The 24989-nt window shown below is 42.0% G+C and overlaps 1 protein-coding gene across 12 annotated transcripts in view; it reads left to right on the top strand.

The window, feature by feature from the left end:
- LOC109880169 (serine/threonine-protein kinase WNK1) overlaps window positions 1-23409 on the top strand; it is a 191590-nt gene extending 168181 nt beyond the window's left edge. For 8 of the 12 annotated variants that reach the window (XM_031815482.1, XM_031815484.1, XM_031815481.1 and 5 more), the window contains 3 exons: window positions 9843-9884; window positions 13901-14139; window positions 15734-23409. In XM_031815482.1, the coding sequence (XP_031671342.1) occupies window positions 9843-9884; window positions 13901-14139; window positions 15734-16117 (665 nt within the window). In that variant the 3' untranslated portion in view covers window positions 16118-23409. The remainder of the gene's footprint in view (window positions 1-9842; window positions 9885-13900; window positions 14140-15733) is intronic. The other 4 variants (XM_031815485.1, XM_031815483.1, XM_031815486.1 and 1 more) reach the window with 2 other exon arrangements.
- The last annotated feature ends 1580 nt before the right edge of the window (window positions 23410-24989 follow it).

Raw genomic sequence — 24989 nt, 5'->3', positions numbered from 1 at the left:
ATTCCCTTCCTCGTGCATTAAAGTCATGTATCTAGTTTATAACCACAGACAGACCATGTGGAGGCAGAGCCTTAAACATCTGACCCCATGGTCTATAAACCATGTTGATTATTATTATAACCTATAGCAACAGTAATGGCTCCGTAAAGCAGGTTGAGCTATAAGACTGGTACAGTCTAGAACGGAGCTCTCCGACTCTGTTCCTGAGTTTTCACCCCAATCCCAGTTGGAACTAACCTGGTGCATCTTCTCAACCATCTAATTGTTAGAATCAGATGGTTGGAGTGAAAACCTACAGGAGAGTAGTTCTCAAGGAACAGGGCTGGAGACAACTGTTCTAAAGTGTAGTAGATATCTATATATAATGCCAAGGTTAACTATTTGCTACTTGGTCCTCCACACTGATCCATTTCCACTAAAGCCCCATACTCTCCACTCAGGTCAACATCGAATCATAATATTATCATGTCTAATGTTTCTTCATCCATCTAATAATCACCCTGATTTAAACCGTACAGGCTGTACTTCTGAAGTTCTTGAATGATTGGAATGTTAATGTGGTCTGTACTGTAGTACTATCCTTTAGTTATGGTCTGTACTACAGTACTATCCTTTAGTTATGGTCTGTACTACAGTACTATCCTTTAGTTATGGTCTGTACTACAGTACTATCCTTTAGTTATGGTCTGTACTACAGTACTACCCTTTAGTTATGGTCTGTACTACAGTACTACCCTTTAGTTATGGTCTGTACTACAGTACTATCCTTTAGTTATGGTCTGTACTACAGTACTATCCTTTAGTTATGGTCTGTACTGTAGTACTATCCTTTAGTTATGGTCTGTACTACAGTACTACCCTTTAGTTATGGTCTGTACTACAGTACTATCCTTTAGTTATGGTCTGTACTACAGTACTACCCTTTAGTTATGGTCTGTACTACAGTACTATCCTTTAGTTATGGTCTGTACTACAGTACTACCCTTTAGTTATGGTCTGTACTACAGTACTACCCTTTAGTTATGGTCTGTACTACAGTACTACCCTTTAGTTATGGTCTGTACTACAGTACTACCATTTAGTTATGGTCTGTACTACAGTACTACCCTTTAGTTATGGTCTGTACTACAGTACTACCCTTTAGTTATGGTCTGTACTACAGTACTACCCTTTAGTTATGGTCTGTACTACAGTACTACCCTTTAGTAATAGTTATGGCCTGTACTACAGTACTACCCTTTAGTTATAGTTATGGTCTGTACTACAGTACTACCCTTTAGTAATAGTTATGGTCTGTACTACAGTACTCCCTTTAGTAATAGTTATGGTCTGTACTACAGTACTACCCTTTAGTAATAGTTATGGTCTGTACTACAGTACTACCCTTTAGTTATGGTCTGTACTACAGTACTACCCTTTAGTTATGGTCTGTAATACAGTACTACCCTTTAGTTATGGTCTGTACTACAGTACTACCCTTTAGTTATGGTCTGTACTACAGTACTACCCTTTAGTAATAGTTATGGCCTGTACTACAGTACTACCCTTTGGTTATAGTTATGGTCTGTACTACAGTACTACCCTTTAGTTATAGTTATGGTCTGTACTTCTACCCTTTAGTAATAGTTATGGTCTGTACTACTACCCTTTAGTTATAGTTATGGTCTGTACTACAGTACTACCCTTTAGTTATAGTTATGGTCTGTACTACTAACCTTTAGTAATAGTTATGGTCTGTACTACAGTACTACCCTTCAGTAATAGTTCTGGTCTGTACTACAGTACTACCCTTTAGTTATGGCCTGTACTACAGTACTACCCTTTAGTAATAGTTATGGTCTGTACTACCCTTTAGTAATAGTTATGGTCTGTACTACAGTACTACCCTTTAGTAATAGTTTTGGTCTGTAGTACCCTTTAGTAATAGTTATGGTCTGTACTACCCTTTAGTTATGGTCTGTACTACAGTACTACCCTTTAGTTATAGTTATGGTCTGTACTACAGTACTACCCTTTAGTAATACTTATGGTCTGTACTACAGTACTACCCTTTAGTAATAGTTATGGTCTGTACTACAGTACTACCCTTTAGTAATAGTTAAGGCCTGTACTACAGTACTACCCTTTAGTTATAGTTATGGTCTGTACTACCCTTTAGTTATAGTTATGGTCTGTACTACCCTTTAGTTATGGTCTGTACTACAGTACTACCCTTTAGTTATAGTTATGGTCTGTACTACAGTACTACCCTTTAGTAATACTTATGGTCTGTACTAACCTTTAGTTATAGTTATGGTCTGTACTACCCTTTAGTTATGGTCTGTACTACAGTACTACCCTTTAGTTATAGTTATGGTCTGTACTACAGTACTACCCTTTAGTAATACTTATGGTCTGTACTACAGTACTACCCTTTAGTTATGGTCTGTACTACCCTTTAGTTATAGTTATGGTCTGTACTACCCTTTAGTTATGGTCTGTACTACAGTACTACCCTTTAGTAATACTTATGGTCTGTACTACAGTACTACCCTTTAGTTATAGTTATGGTCTATACTACAGTACTACCCTTTAGTAATAGTTATGGTCTGTAGTACCCTTTAGTAATAGTTATGGTCTGTACTACCCTTTAGTTATAGTTATGGTCTGTACTACCCTTTAGTTATGGTCTGTACTACCCTTTAGTAATACTTATGGTCTGTACTACAGTACTACCCTTTAGTTATAGTTATGGTCTGTACTACAGTACTACCCTTTAGTAATAGTTATGGCCTGTACTACAGTACTACCCTTTAGTTATGGTCTGTTCTACAGTACTACCCTTTAGTAATAGTTATGGTCTGTAGTACCCTTTAGTAATAGTTATGGTCTGTACTACAGTACTACCCTTTAGTTATGGTCTATACTACAGTACTACCCTTTAGTAATAGTTATGGTCTATACTACAGTACTACCCTTTAGTAATAGTTATGGCCTGTATTACAGTACTACCCTTTAGTAATAGTTATGGCCTGTATTACAGTACTACCCTTTAGTAATAGTTATGGCCTGTACTACAGTACTACCCTTTAGTAATAGTTATGGTCTGTACTACAGTACTACCCTTTAGTAATAGTTATGGCCTGTACTACAGTACTACCCTTTAGTAATAGTTATGGTCTGTACTACAGTACTACCCTTTAGTTATAGTTATGGTCTGTACTACAGTACTACCCTTTAGTAATAGTTATGGTCTGTACTACAGTACTACCCTTTAGTAATAGTTATGGTCTGTACTACAGTACTACCCTTTAGTAATAGTTATGGTCTGTACTACAGTACTACCCTTTAGAAATACTTATGGTCTGTACTACCCTTTAGTTATGGTCTGTACTACAGTACTACCCTTTAGTTATAGTTATGGTCTGTACTACAGTACTACCCTTTAGTAATAGTTATGGTCTGTACTACAGTACTACCCTTTAGTAATAGTTATGGTCTGTACTACAGTACTACCCTTTAGTAATAGTTATGGTCTGTACTACAGTACTACCCTTTAGTAATAGTTATGGTCTGTACTACAGTACTACCCTTTAGAAATACTTATGGTCTGTACTACCCTTTAGTTATGGTCTGTACTACAGTACTACCCTTTAGTAATAGTTATGGTCTGTACTACAGTACTACCCTTTAGTTATAGTTATGGTCTGTACTACAGTACTACCCTTTAGTTATGGTCTGTTCTACAGTACTACCCTTTAGTAATACTTATGGTCTGTTCTACAGTACTACCCATTAGTTATGGTCTGTACTATAGTACTACCCTTTAGTTATGGTCTATACTACCCTTTAGTAATAGTTATGGTCTGTACTACAGTACTACCCTTTAGTTATAGTTATGGTCTGTACTACCCATTAGTTATGGTCTGTACTACCCTTTAGTTATGGTCTATACTACCCTTTAGTAATAGTTATGGTCTGTACTACAGTACTACCCTTTAGTATTAGTTATGGTCTGTACTACAGTACTACCCTTTAGTAATAGTTATGGTCTGTACTACAGTACTACCCTTTAGTTATGGTCTGTACTACAGTACTACCCTTTAGTTATGGTCTGTACTACAGTACTACCCTTTAGTAATAGTTATGGTCTGTTCTACAGTACTACCCTTTAGTTATGGTTATGGTCTGTTCTACAGTACTACCCTTTAGTTATGGTCTGTACTACAGTACTATCCTTTAGTTATGGTCTGTACTACAGTACTACCCTTTAGTTATGGTCTGTACTACAGTACTATCCTTTAGTTATGGTCTGTACTACAGTACTACCCTTTAGTTATGGTCTGTACTACAGTACTACCCTTTAGTTATGGTCTGTACTACAGTACTACCCTTTAGTTATGGTCTGTACTACAGTACTACCATTTAGTTATGGTCTGTACTACAGTACTACCCTTTAGTTATGGTCTGTACTACAGTACTACCCTTTAGTTATGGTCTGTACTACAGTACTACCCTTTAGTTATGGTCTGTACTACAGTACTACCCTTTAGTAATAGTTATGGCCTGTACTACAGTACTACCCTTTAGTTATAGTTATGGTCTGTACTACAGTACTACCCTTTAGTAATAGTTATGGTCTGTACTACAGTACTCCCTTTAGTAATAGTTATGGTCTGTACTACAGTACTACCCTTTAGTAATAGTTATGGTCTGTACTACAGTACTACCCTTTAGTTATGGTCTGTACTACAGTACTACCCTTTAGTTATGGTCTGTAATACAGTACTACCCTTTAGTTATGGTCTGTACTACAGTACTACCCTTTAGTTATGGTCTGTACTACAGTACTACCCTTTAGTAATAGTTATGGCCTGTACTACAGTACTACCCTTTGGTTATAGTTATGGTCTGTACTACAGTACTACCCTTTAGTTATAGTTATGGTCTGTACTTCTACCCTTTAGTAATAGTTATGGTCTGTACTACTACCCTTTAGTTATAGTTATGGTCTGTACTACAGTACTACCCTTTAGTTATAGTTATGGTCTGTACTACTAACCTTTAGTAATAGTTATGGTCTGTACTACAGTACTACCCTTCAGTAATAGTTCTGGTCTGTACTACAGTACTACCCTTTAGTTATGGCCTGTACTACAGTACTACCCTTTAGTAATAGTTATGGTCTGTACTACCCTTTAGTAATAGTTATGGTCTGTACTACAGTACTACCCTTTAGTAATAGTTTTGGTCTGTAGTACCCTTTAGTAATAGTTATGGTCTGTACTACCCTTTAGTTATGGTCTGTACTACAGTACTACCCTTTAGTTATAGTTATGGTCTGTACTACAGTACTACCCTTTAGTAATACTTATGGTCTGTACTACAGTACTACCCTTTAGTAATAGTTATGGTCTGTACTACAGTACTACCCTTTAGTAATAGTTAAGGCCTGTACTACAGTACTACCCTTTAGTTATAGTTATGGTCTGTACTACCCTTTAGTTATAGTTATGGTCTGTACTACCCTTTAGTTATGGTCTGTACTACAGTACTACCCTTTAGTTATAGTTATGGTCTGTACTACAGTACTACCCTTTAGTAATACTTATGGTCTGTACTAACCTTTAGTTATAGTTATGGTCTGTACTACCCTTTAGTTATGGTCTGTACTACAGTACTACCCTTTAGTTATAGTTATGGTCTGTACTACAGTACTACCCTTTAGTAATACTTATGGTCTGTACTACAGTACTACCCTTTAGTTATGGTCTGTACTACCCTTTAGTTATAGTTATGGTCTGTACTACCCTTTAGTTATGGTCTGTACTACAGTACTACCCTTTAGTAATACTTATGGTCTGTACTACAGTACTACCCTTTAGTTATAGTTATGGTCTATACTACAGTACTACCCTTTAGTAATAGTTATGGTCTGTAGTACCCTTTAGTAATAGTTATGGTCTGTACTACCCTTTAGTTATAGTTATGGTCTGTACTACCCTTTAGTTATGGTCTGTACTACCCTTTAGTAATACTTATGGTCTGTACTACAGTACTACCCTTTAGTTATAGTTATGGTCTGTACTACAGTACTACCCTTTAGTAATAGTTATGGCCTGTACTACAGTACTACCCTTTAGTTATGGTCTGTTCTACAGTACTACCCTTTAGTAATAGTTATGGTCTGTAGTACCCTTTAGTAATAGTTATGGTCTGTACTACAGTACTACCCTTTAGTTATGGTCTATACTACAGTACTACCCTTTAGTAATAGTTATGGTCTATACTACAGTACTACCCTTTAGTAATAGTTATGGCCTGTATTACAGTACTACCCTTTAGTAATAGTTATGGCCTGTATTACAGTACTACCCTTTAGTAATAGTTATGGCCTGTACTACAGTACTACCCTTTAGTAATAGTTATGGTCTGTACTACAGTACTACCCTTTAGTAATAGTTATGGCCTGTACTACAGTACTACCCTTTAGTAATAGTTATGGTCTGTACTACAGTACTACCCTTTAGTTATAGTTATGGTCTGTACTACAGTACTACCCTTTAGTAATAGTTATGGTCTGTACTACAGTACTACCCTTTAGTAATAGTTATGGTCTGTACTACAGTACTACCCTTTAGTAATAGTTATGGTCTGTACTACAGTACTACCCTTTAGAAATACTTATGGTCTGTACTACCCTTTAGTTATGGTCTGTACTACAGTACTACCCTTTAGTTATAGTTATGGTCTGTACTACAGTACTACCCTTTAGTAATAGTTATGGTCTGTACTACAGTACTACCCTTTAGTAATAGTTATGGTCTGTACTACAGTACTACCCTTTAGTAATAGTTATGGTCTGTACTACAGTACTACCCTTTAGTAATAGTTATGGTCTGTACTACAGTACTACCCTTTAGAAATACTTATGGTCTGTACTACCCTTTAGTTATGGTCTGTACTACAGTACTACCCTTTAGTAATAGTTATGGTCTGTACTACAGTACTACCCTTTAGTTATAGTTATGGTCTGTACTACAGTACTACCCTTTAGTTATGGTCTGTTCTACAGTACTACCCTTTAGTAATACTTATGGTCTGTTCTACAGTACTACCCATTAGTTATGGTCTGTACTATAGTACTACCCTTTAGTTATGGTCTATACTACCCTTTAGTAATAGTTATGGTCTGTACTACAGTACTACCCTTTAGTTATAGTTATGGTCTGTACTACCCATTAGTTATGGTCTGTACTACCCTTTAGTTATGGTCTATACTACCCTTTAGTAATAGTTATGGTCTGTACTACAGTACTACCCTTTAGTATTAGTTATGGTCTGTACTACAGTACTACCCTTTAGTAATAGTTATGGTCTGTACTACAGTACTACCCTTTAGTTATGGTCTGTACTACAGTACTACCCTTTAGTTATGGTCTGTACTACAGTACTACCCTTTAGTAATAGTTATGGTCTGTTCTACAGTACTACCCTTTAGTTATGGTTATGGTCTGTTCTACAGTACTACCCTTTAGTTATGGTCTGTACTACAGTACTACCCTTTAGTAATAGTTATGGCCTGTACTACAGTACTACCCTTTAGTAATAGTTATGGCCTGTACTACAGTACTACCCTTTAGTTATAGTTATGGTCTGTTCTACAGTACTACCCTTTAGTTATAGTTATGGTCTGTACTACCCTTTAGTTATGGTCTGTACTACAGTACTACCCTTTAGTTATAGTTATGGCCTGTACTACAGTACTACCCTTTAGTAATAGTTATGGTCTGTACTACCCTTTAGTTATAGTTATGGTCTGTTCCACAGTACTACCCTTTAGTAATACTTATGGTCTGTTCTACAGTACTACCCATTAGTTATGGTCTGTACTATAGTACTACCCTTTAGTTATGGTCTATACTACCCTTTAGTAATAGTTATGGTCTGTACTACCCTTTAGTTATAGTTATGGTCTGTTCTACAGTACTACCCTTTAGTAATACTTATCGTCTGTTCTACAGTACTACCCATTAGTTATGGTCTGTACTACAGTACTACCCTTTAGTTATAGTTATGGTCTGTACTACAATACTACCCTTTAGTAATAGTTATGGCCTGTACTACAGTACTACCCTTTAGTAATAGTTATGGCCTGTACTACAGTACTACCCTTTAGTTATAGTTATGGTCTGTTCTACAGTACTACCCTTTAGTTATGGTCTGTACTACCCTTTAGTTATGGTCTGTACTACAGTACTACCCTTTAGTAATAGTTATGGCCTGTACTACAGTACTACCCTTTAGTAATAGTTATGGTCTGTACTACCCTTTAGTTATAGTTATGGTCTGTTCCACAGTACTACCCTTTAGTAATACTTATGGTCTGTTCTACAGTACTACCCATTAGTTATGGTCTGTACTATAGTACTACCCTTTAGTTATGGTCTATACTACCCTTTAGTAATAGTTATGGTCTGTACTACCCTTTAGTTATAGTTATGGTCTGTTCTACAGTACTACCCTTTAGTAATACTTATGGTCTGTTCTACAGTACTACCCATTAGTTATGGTCTGTACTACAGTACTACCCTTTAGTTATAGTTATGGTCTGTACTACAGTACTACCCTTTAGTAATAGGTATGGTCTGTACTACAGTACTACCCTTTAGTTATGGTCTGTTCTACAGTACTACCCTTTAGTAATAGGTATGGCCTGTTCTACAGTACTACCCTTTAGTTATAGTCTGTACTACAGTACTACCCTTTAGTTATGGTCTATACTACCCTTTAGTTATAGTTATGGTCTGTACTACCCATTAGTTATGGTCTGTACTACCCTTTAGTAGTAGTTATGGTCTGTTCTACAGTACTACCCTTTAGTTATAGTCTGTACTACAGTACTACCCTTTAGTTATAGTCTGTACTACAGTACTACCCTTTAGTAATAGTCTGTACTACACTTCTCCCTACTGCAGCCGACAGGTGGTCTTTTCTTCTTTCTTGTGTTAGCACCATTGATAGTGTTAATGCGGAGAACCTTAGCAAACTTCATCCAGAAACCCCACCTTTCTCCAACTTACCATGTGCTGTTCTCAGCCTCATCACATCTCATCTTCTCACCATTGGGCTAACTGATAGGAGAGAACCCACCCAGCCAACCAGATCCATGTCTTCCATTGCAAAGCAGACAAAAAAGGAAAGACAAGCAATTGTTTATAACCTGTTGAGTTGATGTAACTTATTCTGACTGGGTTTGACTCAATGAAAGGAGTTTGTACGTTCATTAATGGATGTTAATTAAGTTTGTATGAATGCCTTAATGATCCCTCTGCAGCTTAAACTCCTGCCAACCTCTGCTCTCCACCCTACACTCCTATTCCCTGCACCCTAAACCCTCCACCCCTCCACTCCTATTCCCTGCACCCTAAACCCTACACCCCTCCACTCCTATTCCCTGCACCCTAAACCCTACACCCCTCCACTCCTATTCCCTGCACCCTAAACCCTACAACTACACCCCTATTCCAACCACCCTACACCCCTCCACTCCTATTCCCTGCACCCTAAACCCTACAACTACACCCCTATACTACTATTCCCTGCACCCTAAACCCTACAACTACACCCCTATACCCACCACCCTACACCCCTACACTCCTGTCTTTTTAACCAAGGGGAATGAGCTGTAGAGAGGATCTGGATTTACCTCAGGAGGAGTGCTTGTTTTAGTTTGAATTGAAAACACTCAGTATGCTGTAGTCTGTTGTAGAAGGGTGAATGATTAACACACACTTTCTCCTCCAATCCTCACGCTCTCTCCGTCCGTCCTGCGCTTCACATTCTCTCCGCCCACTCTTCAGGGAAGATGGTGAAAAAAGTCTGCCCCTGCAACCAACTCTGTAGTAATTATCTATTTTATGACCTTTGCCCCCCACCCCCTACTGCCTCCTCCACCACCCTCACTCTCTGCACCCCCCTGTTAGGGTTGCAAAGTTAAAGAATCTTTCCCAAATGTCCCAGGTTTTCCAGAAATCCCATTTGGAGGATTCCCTCCTTGCTTATTCTCTTTCTGGAAAACCTGGGAATTTTGGATAAGTTGCTGTAATTTTGCAATCCTACCTCCTGTTGCTCTCTGCTTTGAGTGTCTGTGCACTTACTGCCCTGTGGATGTCAGCTGTGGCTTTAGTCGTGTGTCCGAGTCAACAAGGCTCTCCTCTCACAGGGTGACTTGAGCATTTCTCTGTTGTGACGATGACCCCATTCAAATGGTCTATCACAGGGGTTCTCAAAGTGGGTTCCGTGGCCAGATATATAACAATGTCTTCTAAATGGCATTTTATTTTACGTGAAAATACTAACATATTTTTTTATAAATTGACCAAGGGATCCATGGAATAAGTTTAGAGGGTTTATTACGATACAATGTCATATTATTCATTTTCCATGTCTGTTCTTAACCCTGGGCAACATGGGCCTGCGGAGGCTCACAGGGATATTGGTATCCACAGTACTCAACCAATTATACAGTTTTCAAGTCAATACATCTTGTATTCCTTAAAAATGTTTGGGGAACATAAATAAATAACTGAGCAAGAGGACAAGTACATTAGAGTGTCTAGTTTGAGAAACAGAAGCCTCACGAGTCCTCAACTGGCAGCTTCATTAATTAGTACCCGCAAAACACCAGTCTCAACGTCGGGACGACTCCGGGATGCTGGCCTTCTAGGCAGAGTTGCAAAGAAAAAGCCATATCTCAGACTGGCCAATAAATATAAAAGATTAAGATGGGCAAAATAACACACATACTGGACAGAGGAACTCCGCCTAGAAGGCCAGCATCCCGGAGTCGCCTCTTCACTGTTGACGTTGAGACTGGACAGAGGAACTCTGCCTAGAAGGCCAGCATCCCGGAGTCGCCTCTTCACTGTTGAGACTGGTGTTTTGCGGGTACTATTTAATGAAGCTGAGAATTGAGGACTTGTGAGACATCTGTTTCTCAAACTAGACATTAATGTACTTGTCCTCTTGCTCAGTTGTGCACTGGGGCCTCCCACTCTTTCTATTCTGGTTAGAGTCAGTTTGCGCTGTTCTGTGAAGGGAGTAGTACACAGCATTGTACGAGATCTTCAGTTTCTTGGCAATTTCTCGCACGGAATAGCCTTCGTTTCTCAAAACAAGAATAGACTGATGAGTTTCAGAAGAAAGTTATTTGTTTCTGGCCATTTTGAGCCTGTAATCGAACTCACAAATGCTGAGGCTCCAGATACTCAACTAGTCTAAAGAAGGACAGTTTTATTGCTTCTTTTAATCAGAACAACAGTTTTCAGCTGTGCTAACATAATTGCAAAATTGTTTTCTAATGATCAATTAGCCTTTTTAAGGCCTCTGTACGCCTATGTAGATATTCCAATAAAGATTTTCCGTTTACATCTACAATAGTCATTTACAACATTCATTTACAACAATGTCTACACTGTATTTCTGATCAATTTGATGTTTTTTTAATTGACTTAAAAAATAAAAAAAATATTCAAAAACAAGGAAATTTCTAAGTGACCTCAAACTTTTGAACAGTAGTGTATGTATATAAAATAAATCATCCCTTTTACTCACCAATTTCGTGGTTTCCATTTGGGAGTTACAGTCTTGTCTCATCGCTGCAACTCCCGTACGGACTCGGGAGAGGCGAAGGTCGAGAGCCATGCGTCCCCTCCGTAACACGACCCAACCAAGCCGCACTGCTTCTTGACACAATTCCCGCTTAACCCGGAAGCCAGCCGCACCAATGTGTCGGAGGAAACACCGTACACCTGGCAACGGTGTCAGCGTGCGTGTGCCCGGTACGCCACAGGAGTCGCTAGAGCGCGATGGGACAAGAACATCCCGGCCGGCCAAACCCTCCCCTAACTCGGACAATGCTGGACCCCATGGGTCTCCCGGTCGCGGCCCGCTGCGACAGAGCCTGGACTCAAACCAGGATCTCTAATGGCACTGTGATGCAGTGCCTTAGACCACAGCGCCACTCGGGAAGCCTTAAAATTATACTTTTAACAATGTTTTGAAGCTAAAAAGTGTTTGTTCCTTTTGTAAAACAAGGTTATATTATGAGTTCTGATGGGATACGACAATTGAACTAAGCACATGAGGCATTTATAAGTTAGATTCTTCAAGAATAATTGGATACTTATCAAGAATGTACAAGTCAGAAAATGTATGTAGCAAGTGCTGATTGGCCCTTTAAACGTATTTTCGTTATTGGCCAACCTAAAAAATATTTAATCAGAGTCGTTGCAATGTGAATGGGAGTCATCCAGACCACAAAATGTTGAAGTCATATTGTGATTCAGCTGCTCCCCTCCTTCCCTCATCTCTTCTAGTTTAGAGCATGGCTTGTCCTGTGGACTCCATTACCCAGAGTTCCACTGGTGCTGCAGTCATGACTCAGTGTATCGCTGCTTTACGTCATGGCTTGTCCTGTGGACTCCATTACCCAGAGTTCCACTGGTGCTGCAGTCATGACTCAGTGTATCGCTGCTTTACGTCATGGCTTGTCCTGTGGACTCCATTACCCAGAGTTCCACTGGTGCTGCAGTCATGACTCAGTGTATCGCTGCTTTACGTCATGGCTTGTCTCCCCTCTAATTTTCAATTTTTCCTTTTTTTATACTTAAAAAAAACTTGACTCAGTAGCTTGTTAGAAATGCCAAAGGTTATGCCTCTTCAATGATTGAACTTAGTTTATCTATTGAACAACAATTACATTTTAGGACTTTGTTTTTCTATCATAGCTTCATTTATTGTTTGCAACGGAAATGCATCAGGTCCTTGAGTTCCTATTGCAGCCAGCTACTGCATGGCTACTGCATGGCTACTGCATGGCTACTGCATGGCTACTGCATGGCTACTGCATGTATGTGATTATTGTTGAGGCATTGCAGTAGGCGACTGAGTTCCTATTGCAGCCAGCTACTGCATGGCTACTGCATGGCTACTGCATGGCTACTGCATGGCTACTGCATGGCTACTGCATGGCTACTGCATGGCTACTGCATGTATGTGATTATTGTTGAGGCATTGCAGTAGGCGACTGAGTTCCTATTGCAGCCAGCTACTGCATGGCTACTGCATGGCTACTGCATGGCTACTGCATGGCTACTGCATGGCTACTGCATGGCTACTGCATGTATGTGATTATTGTTGAGGCATTGCAGTAGGCGACTGTGAAAAAGGAGCTGATGTATTTTCCCTCTGGTGTATTTTGGGTTCTGGCTCTGCTTCCAGGAAGAGAGGCACTAAACAGCTAACCTTTTTAAAGCCTGTTTGCAGCTCAATACATCTGTTCTCATGTAATGCTTGCTGTAATATAATGCCTGTTAGTGTTTAGGAAGGCTGCTGATACAGAATGACTGTAGACAACATTAGATAACATTTTGTTTTGAAGTTTCCAAACGTAAACCACCATGATCTTAGGTCTTGGCCCAAATTAAATCCCCAACATGGATCTTGTGAGTGATGGGTCATTTTAGCTGTAAGTCTATGCTAGTCATTGTTGATATATTGAACATTTTATCTGCAGACAGTGAATGTGTTTTTAAAATGGAGAATGTTCTGGTTCATTCAGGGTGATGGACTAGACTCGTGTTACAGCTCCCTCTGCTGTTCATATGCAGAACACATTTGTCAGATTTAGATGAGATATTTTCATCCTGCTAAATGTTGGCCCAGTTCATCAGGATGGAGGAAATGCATGCCTCAGAGTTGATCATAATGTCATAGGATCCTGTCCTGTTACGTTGACATAGCTAGAGTATGTCATTAACCAACGCAAACACACTGACACCAAACAACTACCTACTCTACATATCCCATAACCCTCCTCTCTGTCTCTCTCTCCCCCTCTCTCTCTCCGTCTCTCCAGGGACCAGCAGCACCAACACAGTGAGTGGTCCAGGAGGCCAGGGTCCAGGAGACCAGGGTTCAGGGGGTCAGAACCAGGGCCAGCCTTCTCCCAACCCCCCTCAACAGGGCCGGAAGGGCACGTTCACCGACGACCTGCACAAGCTGGTTGACAACTGGGCCCGCGACGCCATCAGTCTGTCCCAGGGCAAGAGTCGCTCCAAACAGCAACAGCAACCCTCACAGGGTCACAGCTACCAGGTGAGTAAAGACAGACTTATTCATCTAAATAATGGAATGCTCAATTCTTACCAATATAGTCAGTGTTTGATTGTGTTGCTTATTGGAAATATAGATTACTGGAAGTGAATGGGAATGTTATGGGAATGTTATGGGAATGTTATGGGGACAGGAATGTTATGGGAATGTTATGGGGACGGGAATGTTATGGGGACGGGAATGTGATGGGAATGTTATGGGGACGGGAATGTTATGGGGACGGGAATGTGATGGGGACAGGAATGTTATGGGGACAGGAATGTTATGGGAATGTTATGGGGACGGGAATGTTATGGGAATGTTATGGGGACGGGAATGTTATGGGAATGTTATGGGGACGGGAATGTTATGGGAATGTTATGGGGACAGGAATGTTATGGGGACTGGAATGTTATGGGGACGGGAATGTTATGGGGATGTTATGGGGACGGGAATGTTATGGGGATGTTATGGGGACGGGAATGTTAAGGGGGCTGGAATGTTATCGGAATGTTATGGGGACGGGAATGTTATGGGAATGTTATGGGGACGGGAATGTTATGGGAATGTTATGGGGACGGGAATGTTATGGGAATGTTATGGGGCCGAGAATGTTATGGGAATGTTATGGGGACGGGAATGTTATGGGGACGGGAATGTTATGGGGACGGGAATGTTATGGGAATGTTATGGGGACGAGAATGTTATGGGAATGTTATGGGGACGAGAATGTTATGGGAATGTTATGGGGACGGGAATGTTATGGGAATGTTATGGGGACGGGAATGTTATGGGGACGGGAATGTTATGGGGACGGGAATGTTATGGGGACGGGAATGTTATGGGGACGGGAATGTGATGGGGACAGGAATGTTATGGGGACAGGAATGTTATGGGAATGTTATGGGGACGGGAATGTTATGGGAATGTTATGGGGACGGGAATGTTATGGGAATGTTATGGGGACGGGAATGTTATGGGAATGTTATGGGGACGGGAATGTTATGGGGACTGGAATGTTATGGGGACGGGAATGTTATGGGGATGTTATGGGGACGGGAATGTTATGGGGATGTTATGGGGACGGGAATGTTATGGGGACGGGAATGTTAAGGGGGCTGGAATGTTATCGGAATGTTATGGGGACGGGAATGTTATGGGAATGTTATGGGGACGGGAATGTTATGGGAATGTTATGGGGACGGGAATGTTATGGGAATGTTATGGGGCCGAGAATGTTATGGGAATGTTATGGGGACGGGAATGTTATGGGGACGGGAATGTTATGGGGACGGGAATGTTATGGGAATGTTATGGGGACGAGAATGTTATGGGAATGTTATGGGGACGAGAATGTTATGGGAATGTTATGGGGACGGGAATGTTATGGGAATGTTATGGGGACGGGAATGTTATGGGGACGGGAATGTTATGGTGTTTATAAGCTGGAACATGAGTTGTTGATATGGGTCCTGGTCCAACCTCCACGTAGCATAGCTGAGAAAGCTCTGGCCACGTAATGTAAGTGCTATGCTAGTATGGATATTGGAGAGCAGCCATGCAGTATCTCACCCTGGTGTCTCTTCTCCCTCTCCAGGTGACCCCGTCCACCAACAAGGGCCGTAAGTTCTCCGCCCCGAGTCAGCTGTGCCCCAGCAACGCCTCTTCCACCCCCGCTACCTCTCTGGGAGGCCGCAAGGGCTCCTTGTGTCCCCCTCCCCAGTACGGCGGGGTTGGGGCATGCTACCCCTCCTCCACTGCACCTTACAGCAGCGCCCAGTGGGTGGGATCCACGGGGTCCACAGGGCCGGGACAGGGTCAGGCCGGTATGTTAGCCTCCTCTCAGCCCCTGGTTGCCTCCTCCTCGCAGTACCCCTCCTCTGCCACTGGGGGGCAGGGCTCCCTGCAGGGCTTCCATCACATCAGCACTTTGCAGAAATCCGTCAGCAACCCTGGAGGCCCCAACCTGAGGACCACGTAGTGGCCATGAGGGGATGCTAGCCATGCCGGGCTGAGAGACTGACAGACTGAGGGAGAGAGACATGAGGGGATGTTAGCCATGCCGGGCTGAGAGACTGACAGACTGAGGGAGAGAGACATGAGGAGAGAAGGGTGTCTGTGTTACAAGGGGGAGAGGGGCTTGTGTGTTACAAGGGGGAGAGGGGCTTGTGTGTTACAAGCGACATCATGGTTGGTGGGACTGTATTGAATGTGAATGAGCTGGCTGTGAAGAAGAGGAGGAGCAGGAGAGAGAAGAGTCAGCTGCTGTGTGAAATGGTGCACCACTCTGCCCTCTTCTGTTTCCCTGAAGGATAACAGGAGAGAGACACACTTCCCCTCTCCCCCCCACCCCGAGGTCAACTGTGGGCCTTGGGGGTCGAAGAAAGACGCAAAACGCGACAAGGAATACCAATGGACACGAGTGCAATGTGATGTGGCCAAAGAGGGTTAATGTGACAATTACTATTGTAAAATGTGTGTGTGTGTGTGTGTGTGGTGATGGGCTTTGTTCCTTCACTGTGACTGGCTTTTACATGTACTCTATAGTAGAGACCAGAGCCTTGTACTGATCTCAGAGAGGAGGGATGGAGCATAGTAACAGACCAAGGGGGTGGTGGTGTACTTATCGTTGGGGAGCTGCAGTACATAGCTAACCCCCTTTCTCCTCTCACCTATCTGAGCCCCCCCCCCCTGCCTGTTCAGCTCCTCCTGTTGGTAACTGACCTCCAGAACAGAGCTTTAAGTGACTGTACAGTACTATACAGCTCCTCCTGCTGGTAACTGACCTCCAGAACAGAGCTTTAAGTGACTGTACAGTACTATACAGCTCCTCCTGTTGGTAACTGACCTCTAGAACAGAGCTTTAAGTGACTACAGTACTATACAGCTCCTCCTGTTGGTAACTGACCTCCAGAACAGAGCTTTAAGTGACTACAGTGCTATACAGCTCCTCCTGCTGGTAACTGACCTCCAGAACAGAGCTTTAAGTAACTATACAGTACTATACAGCTCCTCCTGCTGGTAACTGACCTCCAGAACAGAGCTTTAAGTGACCGTACAGTACTATACAGCTCCTCCTGCTGGTAACTGACCTCCAGAACAGAGCTTTAAGTGACTACAGTACTATACAGCTCCTCCTGCTGGTAACTGACCTCCAGAACAGAGCTTTAAGTGACTACAGTACTATACAGCTCCTCCTGTTGGTAACTGACCTCCAGAACAGAGCTTTAAGTGACTGTACAGTGCTATACAGCTCCAGTAGCATGTTGAGGAGATGTGAGGAAGGTTATGGGGTCAAGGAATGAGCTTGTGAGGCTGAGGTGTGGGACTGGTGCCATGTATGTAGCTGGTCAGGCAGTCTTGACATCCGGAACCACATGTACTGCTATTCCTATATATAATTTAGGATGTTCATTGGTGTGTGTAAGTGGAGAGTCAGTAGAAAAGGCCTGGGGGTTCATACCCTACTCTACCCCTCCTGTTGCCATGGGATGCAATAAGAACACAGTAATAGAAACCTCCTCCTAAATATAATAAGAACCCATAAAGTGACCTTCATTAGGAAAAAAAACGATCCATGACCAGATTCAGAATGTCTTTTTTTATGATTTTTTAAGAGTTTGGGATTATGATGATTCCATGTTTATTAGTGTTTTAATTATTTTCCTCTGTCCCCATTGAACTGAGGAGACTCTTCTGTAGCATGATGAAAGGGTTAACACTAGGGTTGACCCTCCTATCCAGGAACTCTCTCTCAGTATAGGGCCTTTAAAGAAACTACATCTCTCAGTATAGGGCCTTTAAAGAAACTACATCTCCCAGTATAGGGCCTTTAAAGAAACTACATCTCTCAGTATAGGGCCTTTAAAGAAACTACATCTCCCAGTATAGGGCCTTTAAAGAAACTACATCTCCCAGTATAGGGCCTTTAAAGAACTACATCTCCCAGTATAGGGCCTTTAAAGAAACTACATCTCCCAGTATAGGGCCTTTAAAGAAACTACATCTCCCAGTATAGGGCCTTTAAAGAAACTACATCTCCCAGTATAGGGCCTTTAAAGAAACTACAACTCCCCTCTCCATGCTAACCATCTCTTTACATGATTGGAGGGGAGTACTGTGTGTGAGACCCATCTATCCCAGTCTTAACTTCAGGCTTATAGTTACTCCATTTTAAAATGTGCTGTATCTGGGAGGCTGATGAGATCCCCATCCTGAAGCATAAAGTCTGTACAAGCTGGCTGGTAGTTCCCATCTACATATCCCTAATGAGAGAGCCCCCCTGAACTAACACAGACAGGACTGAAGTAGATTCTCTCAGACAGGAGTTGTTGACTGAAGTAGATTCTCTCAGACTCAACTCAATAGTCTTTTTTTTCACAGGTGGTTTAGCTCTGAGAGGGAATGCAGGGCTAACGGAAGGAGGTATGTCCTGTTGGCTCTCTGTGTCACACATGATATTGTTTTCACGGTTGTGAGTTAGGTTGGTGTTGGTCCTGCGTGGACCCAGAGAAGGACAGGTCTCGGTGGGGCAAGGAGAGGACTGGACATGGGCTGGGCTTGGAGGTAGGGTGGATGGTGGGGCAAGGAGAGGACTGGATGTAGGCTGGGTCTGGAGGTAGGGTGGATGGTGGGGCAAGGAGAGGACTGGACGTGGGCTGGGTCTGGAGGTAGGGTGGATGGTGGGGCAAGGAGAGGACTGGACGTGGGCTGGGTCTGGAGGTAGGGTGGATGGTGGGGCAAGGAGAGGACTGGACGTGGGCTGGGTCTGGAGGTAGGGTGGATGGTGGGGCAAGGAGAGGACTGGACGTGGGCTGGATGGTGGATGAAAAGTAATGCCTTGGATCTCCAGCAACACAACGCTGTCTGTCCTGAGGGCTTGTGAAGCTTTCAAACCTATGATCTATTAGTAACATAAAGCCTTTTATAATCATGATGTTGACAGCGTTTAGGGACCTCGATCTCTCTACTTCGGAGTCTTTTCAATAGTGTGATTGAAAACAAAAATGTACATTATTATTCTATTTAAAAAAACATGAAAAAAGAAATGAAAAAAGAAAGTGTTCTGTATGGACCTGTATTTACCCATCAGTTTCTGATGTTGAAACACTGTGATTATTATAAATGTTGTTGGACAACATGAGTTTAAGAAGAAAAAAGCTAGAAAATAGAAACAAAAAGACAGTTGGAGGAAACGTTATGGTGGATTGGTAATACTTAGGCTGAACAAAAATACAAAGTAAAAGGCTAGCTATTTTCCTGATCCAGTACTTATCGAGGTCACTTTAACCGTTCTTCTCTTTGTACTTTCTTTATATCAGATACATGTGAATGTTAAATGGACTCAATTAACGTACTTGAATAGTAACTTGGGGTTGAGTGCCAAATACCACCCTATCCCCTACATGGTGTTCAACCTTTCACCAGGAGCCGATAAGACCTCGATCAGGGCCCATGGGGCTCTGGTCAAAAGTAGTGCACTATATAGGGGATAAGGTGCAATGTAGGACTCACCCTTGGTCTTTTCCGTCTCCTTTCGCCCCCCAGTACTCCAGTGAGAGCTCTGCTAGAGTTTCTAGTGCCTTCCATTATTTATTTAGCTTCTTTTTTTTAACCGTTTTTTTTTTACATGATGGAGTAACGGAAGTGCTGTTGATTTCTGCTACATTGAAGTGCTTTACTGGCTCTGTGGGTACAAAAGGCAAAGGTACACTGGGAAGGGGAGACGGGGGAAGGTGGGCTGTGGGGGTTTTGTTTCTTTGTGCCATTTATTGTTTTAGTATTGGGGTTAAATATATTTTGATTTGGGGGGCGGAAGACAAACTTAGTCCTAGACTCTGCAGAGAGTAGGAATGGATCTGATGGTGAAGCTTGGACAAACTCTGTATTTGGAACAGAGAAAGGAACGCAGACAACAGAACAACAGAGTGAGGCTGAACCAGGGTTACCTAACATTTCAAATAAAGGGTCTGTTAGGAACGGAATGCTTGACTGTTCCGTTTGTTCTAGTGTTCGGGGGACACGTTTCAGATACTAGAACCATTCATTCAGTATGCAAGAGCTCTCTAGCTAACACTGAGCCTATCATTAGACCCACTACAACAATCAGACTATCTTTACTGATGGCCTGTCCACGAAGCCTTGTGTGTGTCCCACACCAGGCAGCACGGTATACAAGCCTCGTGTTGGTGGTGAAAGAGAGGGGAGGAAGTGGGAGACTGATAGGAATAGAGAAGAGAAAGTCAGTCAGTGTGAAACGGTATTTGTGTGAATGTCTCAAAAGAGTTAAAACCAGATTGTGGTGTTTTATAGTTTACTAACCAGGCATAATGTGTGTCTACTGTCAGTGGGGCAGTCTTATGCTGTGTCCCCCAAATGACACCCTATTCCCTATATAGTGCACTACTTTTGACCAGCGCCCTATGGACCCTGGTCAAAAGTAGTGCACTGAATAGGGAATAGGGCATCATTTTGGATGTAGTCTTTACAGTAGTAGTTGTGACTGGGCCCTATGCCATTTAAGGTGGGTAAAGTGAAAGTGGAGTTGAGGTAGAAGCCAGGGCTAGTGGAGGCAGAAGAGGAGAGGTCAGGGGACTCTCTATCTCCAACACATGGCAGTAGTACTGTACGCTGTGCTGCTGGGTTTGACCAACAAGTGACTTCCTCATCACCAATGCAATGCTGGTTGTTCAAGCCCAGTTATTTCATCATCTGCTTAATGCTGCCCCAGTCTCTTTAATGAAACCACCTGTGGCTTTTAGTGCAGGTTTGTAGCTTGTTCTAAAGTAGCAGACAGTCTCACCACTCACAATGCAGACAAATAAATGGTTGGTTCCATCATTATTAGATTTATTCGACATGAATGTTTTAGTTTTTTGGTTGATGTCCTTCTGGTCTTTTTGGAAACCTTACAAAATGTTGTAATGATAGATGAACAGTGTCCGTATCTTTCTCGTTACCTGACAGTGTTGTAGACAGTAAAACTGGTCCAATCTGTGTACAACAGAATAGTTCATTAAGCCCCATATCCTTTTCAAAGCAACTGTACAAAACCATTACCTGGGGTCAAACATGTTTAAAACCGTAGAAAAGTGATTTTTTATAAACACTCGTCACCTTAACTACTGATTAGCTTACAGGGACTGCTAGATCTATCGCCTTCTGCTTAGCGCTTCAGTCGTCTCTCCTCACTGTAAACATGTCTGCTACGGGAAATCACTTGAAAACAGATGGTAGATTCTCAATCATTTTGTCTTTTCAGAGTGACTATGTTGTATCCTGGGTATTTAAAACCGTTAAAAACAGTTGGTTTTCTTTGTAAAACGTTTTGTGGATTGAACTTTTTGTTCTTACTGGAGGCCCTCAGTACAGTACTTACTGGAGGCCCTCAGTACAGCAGTACGGTACTTACTGGAGGCCCTCAGTACAGCAGTACGGTACTTACTGGAGGCCCTCAGTACAGCAGTACGGTACTTACTGGAGGCCCTCAGTACAGCAGTACGGTACTTACTGGAGGCCCTCAGTACAGCAGTACGGTACTTACTGGAGGCCCTCAGTACAGCAGTACGGTACTTACTGGAGGCCCTCAGTACAGTACTTACTGGAGGCCCTCAGTACAGCAGTACAGTACTTACTGGAGGCCCTCAGTACAGTACTTACTGGAGGCCCTCAGTACAGCAGTACAGTACTTACTGGAGGCCCTCAGTACAGTACTTACTGGAGGCCCTCAGTACAGTACTTACTGGAGGCCCTCAGTACAGCAGTACAGTACTTACTGGAGGCCCTCAGTACTTAGCAAGTTTGGTTGAAGCTGTGAACGTGACAAAAAATAGTATTTTCTTAGTTCTTTTGTTGATGATCGATACTTTTGAAAAACAAAAACAAATAAGACCTTTACAATGCCACTGCCTCAGTGCCATTACCATGCAGTAATGACTTTAGCTTCATGAAAATCTGCTCTATCTAAAGAATACGGAGCAATATTTACAATGTTTACTTCCTCTTAACTAAGTGTCATACTGTATGATACAGTGGCTGCAATGCATAACATGCAATGGTGAACAGGTTATGGTGAGGTTACAGTAGTGAACAGGTTATGGTGAGGTTACAGTAGTGAACAGGTTACAATGGTGAACAGGTTATGGTGAGGTTATAGTAGTGAACAGGTTATGGTGAGGTTACAATGGTGAACAGGTTATGGTGAGGTTACAATGGTGAACAGGTTATGGTGAGGTTACAATGGTGAACAGGTTATGGTGAGATTACAGTGGTGAACAGGTTATGGTGAGATTACAGTGGTGAACAGGTTATGGTGAGGTTACAATGGTGAAACTGAAGACCTCCTCTGATGAACATATTTACAGTAGCTCTGGTCCAGCTCTGTGCTCCAACGATCGTCGTTGTGAGAGAGTAGCCGAACCACGCCCTGGACCAGAGCTACATTTACAGTAGCTCTGGTCCAGCTCTGTGCTCCAATGATCGTCGTCGTGAGAGAGTAGCCGAACCACGCCCTGGACCAGAGCTACATTTACAGTAGCTCTGGTCCAGCTCTGTGCTCCAACGATCGTCGTCGTGAGAGAGTAGCTGAACCACGCCCTGGACCAGAGCTACATTTACATAGTTACAGAGGAGGGAAGTTACTGAATTTACAAAGCGTAATAATATACATTTTTACCATCCATTCAGAATCCCGATCGATTCTGCTACTTCTCCTGTTCTGTTCCTTGTTACTGTTACGTCACACCTCCTCCTTCGCCTTTCTGTAACTGATGTCCTGCAAAGTGCACATAAAATGTTGGAATGTCATTCAATTCAGCGTTGGTCTGACTGACACAGAAGTGGTTGAATAAAGAGCATGCTTGTTTCTCTAGCTACCATCTGGCATGTTACCTTTTCATCACAGCTTATTATACTGTAAAGTTATGACCACAAAACAACTCCAAACATGTACACAGCCACCCTCACAAAAACAAAACAATTCAAGTTGATTTAAAGTGTTTTGTTCTACTTTTTTTTTGCAATTTTATGTCTCAAACATCTAGTGACTAAATTCAATGGTTTTTCCTCGTGCTGTTTAACATTGTACAACAATGTTTTAGAATAATAGTCAAATGGAAAACCAAACGGAACCTGTTAGGAATCATTGGCAGCGTTTAACTGTTCTGCATTAAGTAGAGGCTGTTCAAGCTTCAAATAAAACTGCGCTTTGCGCTCCAATAAAATATATTTGTTACTTTATTTGTAAACTTAATAAATAAAAGTAATTTAAATGAATCAAGTTATTGGTCCTTTAATCTTGTCCTAATTGTTTGTTTTTATCCACATGTTTTAGTACCATCCACTACCACATGGGGGCAGTATATGACATACTGTACTGTGCACTCGGAAAGTATTCAGACCCCTTGACTTTACAGACTTGTTCTAAAATGTATTAAATAAATACAAAATCATCATCAATCTACACACAATACCCCATTATGACAAAGCGAAAAAATATGATTTTCCCCATCCAACCTGATAGACACTCCCCATCCAACCTGATAGACACTCCCCATCCAACCTGATAGACACTCCCCTTCCAACCTGATAGACACTCCCCATCCAACCTGATAGACACTCCCCATCCAACCAGATAGACACTCCCCATCCAACCTGATAGACACTCCCCATCCAACCTGATAGACACTCCCCATCCAACCTGATAGACACTCCCCATCCAACCTGATAGACACTCCCCATCCAACCTGATAGAGCTTGAGAGGATCTGCAGAGAAACTCCCCAAATACTGGTGTGCCAAGCTTGAATTGTCACCCAAGAAGACTTGAGGCTGTAAATCGCTGCAAAAGGTGCTTCAACAAAGTACTGAGTAAAGGGTCTGAATGCTTATGTAAATGTGAGTATTTTTTTTATTTGGAATAAATTAGAAAAAAGAAAACGATTGTATGTAGATTGATGAGGGAAAATTATTTAATTCATTTTAGAATAAGGCTGTAACGTCACAAAATGTGGAACAAGTCATGGTCTGAATACTTTCCGAATGCACTGTAGTTCTCCCAGGCCTAAGAGAGAAACTCAGTAGACTTTTGCATCTCATATAGTAACTCCCTCTCTCTCTCTCTTTCTCTCTCTCCTCTCTCTCCTCTCTCTCCTCTCTCTCTCTCCTCTCTCTTCTCCTCTCTCTCCTCTCTCTCCTCTCTATATATATATATATATTGATTTAAAGTATATATATATATACACACACATACTGCTCCAAAAATATAAAGGGAACACTAAAATAACACATCCTAGATCTGAATGAATGAAATATTCTTATTAAATACTTTTTTCTTTACATAGTTGAATGTGCTGACAACAAAATCACACTAAAATGATCAATGGAAATCAAATTTATCAACCCATGGAGGTCTGGATTTGGAGTCACACTCAAAATTAAAGTGGAAAACCACACTACAGGCTGATCCAACTTTGATGTAATGTCCTTAAAACAAGTCAAAATGAGGCTCAGTAGTGTGTGTGGCCTCCACGTGCCTGTATGACCTCCCTACAACGCCTGGGCATGCTCCTGATGAGGTGACGGATGGTCTCCTGAGGGATCTCCTCCCAGACCTGGACTAAAGCATCCGCCAACTCCTGGACAGTCTGTGGTACAACGTGGCGTTGGTGGATGGAGCGAGACATGATGTCCCAGATGTGCTCAATTGGATTCAGGTCTGGGGAACGGGCGGGCCAGTCCATAGCATCAATGCCTTCCTCTTGCAGGAACTGCTGACACACTCCAGCCACATGAGGTCTAGCATTGTCTTGCATTAGGAGGAACCCAGGGCCAACCGCACCAGCATATGGTCTCACA

This window comes from Oncorhynchus kisutch, unplaced genomic scaffold (genome assembly GCF_002021735.2).
Source record: "Oncorhynchus kisutch isolate 150728-3 unplaced genomic scaffold, Okis_V2 Okis09a-Okis19a_hom, whole genome shotgun sequence".
In the NCBI taxonomy this organism is placed as follows: Eukaryota; Metazoa; Chordata; class Actinopteri; order Salmoniformes; family Salmonidae; genus Oncorhynchus; species Oncorhynchus kisutch.
This window is presented reverse-complemented; position numbering and strand designations above follow the sequence as displayed.